At 40.6% G+C, this 1,836-nt stretch overlaps 1 protein-coding gene across 1 annotated transcript in view; it reads left to right on the top strand.

The window, feature by feature from the left end:
- Positions 1-1,836, top strand: part of TLL1 (tolloid-like 1) — a 124,874-nt gene that overhangs the window by 64,088 nt on the left and 58,950 nt on the right. The window contains exon 9 of the mRNA XM_012656996.1: positions 1,225-1,340. Within this exon, the coding sequence (XP_012512450.1) occupies positions 1,225-1,340 (116 nt within the window). The remainder of the gene's footprint in view (positions 1-1,224; positions 1,341-1,836) is intronic.

Genomic DNA, 1,836 nt, shown 5'->3' with positions numbered 1-1,836 from the left:
CACCGCGCCCGGCCTGAATGATGCATTTTTGACCTTGAGCATTTTCATTTTGTTCTAAAGTGCTTTTATGGGCCTCTTCATCAGAGTAAACATTGCTCACTCCTACTTTAAACTGATTTTGTTGTCCAAACATAATATCTGTTTGTCTGAATAAATATTTATATCAGACTATTTTTAGAGCTCTATTTTATGTTTTCAATTCATTATGTTTCCTTCTTTGGCACAAGGTATACAGAACCATTTATAATTTATGGAGGATTTGATGAGACGCGTTCACCTGCTGTGGCTGTGTCTCTGCAATGCGGCGATAGCTTTGACTGCAGCCTCCTTGGAGGGAGGGAGCCGTCCTTTCGTGTTGTTGAGTGAAGGTTGTGGCAGCGACTGGCTGCAGCGGAGGAATCCTTCTCAGATTAAGGATATTTCAAGCAGCCTCAGGGCAGGTGGCCCACAGCACACCTTGCAAAGCTACAGGCAGGCGCTTGTGTTGTAGAAGGTCGGACCATGGGCCCCGGCTGCACAGGGTCCTGGGGCTACGCAGCTGATATTCGTTATCTCAGACGGCTCCCAGGAACTAGACAGGCCTAGCCAGAGGAAAATATACTAACTGCTTTTCCAGCAATTTCTGCTTACAATCAATAGAAACAGTAAATAAATGTCTTCATATGTTTTGGAAAATTTGAGTCTTTCATGGTGTTTTTATCTTTCAGGGGATTTTTTTTTCCTTATTTAAAAAAAAAACTTCATTGTGTTTGACATTTTGGTACTACCTTTTTGGACTACGTATTAGTCATTATTTAATATTTTAACCTCGATATGGTATTTACTGCAAGCCTAGCCTCGGCGCACATGGAGTGCACTAACGAAACGTTTCACGTGATCACGGAACCTCATCACTGGGGTGTCGCCGTCCCGAGTACGAATGTGGTTGTGCTTTCAGTGGGCTCCTGGCTCCCTGGGAATGAACGAGAACAGTTTCTGTGGGGAACTTTGTGGATGGCAGATTATTTATTTTATAAACTTGTTTTCAGGGTAGCCCTGTGATGCCACTGAGTATACTGAAATTCTGTAAGAGATATACAAAAAGAAATTTGCCTAGAAAGGAAGAGTCTTTTGTGAAATATGAATATACACTCTTGTCTGGCACCAAAAACTCAAGGGTTTATTTGAGATGTCCACGTCCTTTAAGAAAAATAAAGAATGCTCTTCTATCTCTTTTCCTTTCAGTGTGTGGAGAAACCCTGCAAGACTCCAGTGGCAACCTCTCCTCTCCAGGGTTCCCCAACGGCTACCCCTCCTACACACACTGCATCTGGAGGGTCTCCGTGACGCCCGGGGAGAAGGTAGCTCACACCGTCCAGAGTTCTGTCTCCGTCTCACAGAAGCGCAGACGTTCGTTATCTTTCAGCTGTAACTTGCTTTGTCTTTTATTCTTGTGTGATTCTTCAATTCAGAGACTAAAGCGCTCTGAAAATTTATAATGGAAATGGCTCAAACTCCAGGAATTTGTCGAAAAATACAATTTTAAAAATTGTTAAATGCTATGGAAGGGTTGAAATAATACAACTTATATTCTCAGATACAATGAAATTAAGTTAAAGATCAGTATCAGAAAGATAACTAGAAAAATTCCCATACATCTTAAGATTAAAAAATACACAGCTGAAAGTCCAGTTCAAACAAGAAGAAATTATAGGAAAGTGAGAAACTATTTTCAAATATAATGTAAGAAAAATGCTGAATACCAAGCCTGTAAAATGCAACTAATGCAGAAATTCACAGACTTAAGTGCTTACATTGGAAAATAAGAAAAGTCTCAAGCTAATGAGCTAGAGTAGA

The sequence above is a fragment of the Propithecus coquereli genome, unplaced genomic scaffold, assembly GCF_000956105.1.
Source record: "Propithecus coquereli isolate 6110/MARCELLA unplaced genomic scaffold, Pcoq_1.0 Scaffold53, whole genome shotgun sequence".
In the NCBI taxonomy this organism is placed as follows: Eukaryota; Metazoa; Chordata; class Mammalia; order Primates; family Indriidae; genus Propithecus; species Propithecus coquereli.
Note: the sequence above shows the minus strand (reverse complement) of the source record. Positions and strands in the feature narration are given on the sequence as shown.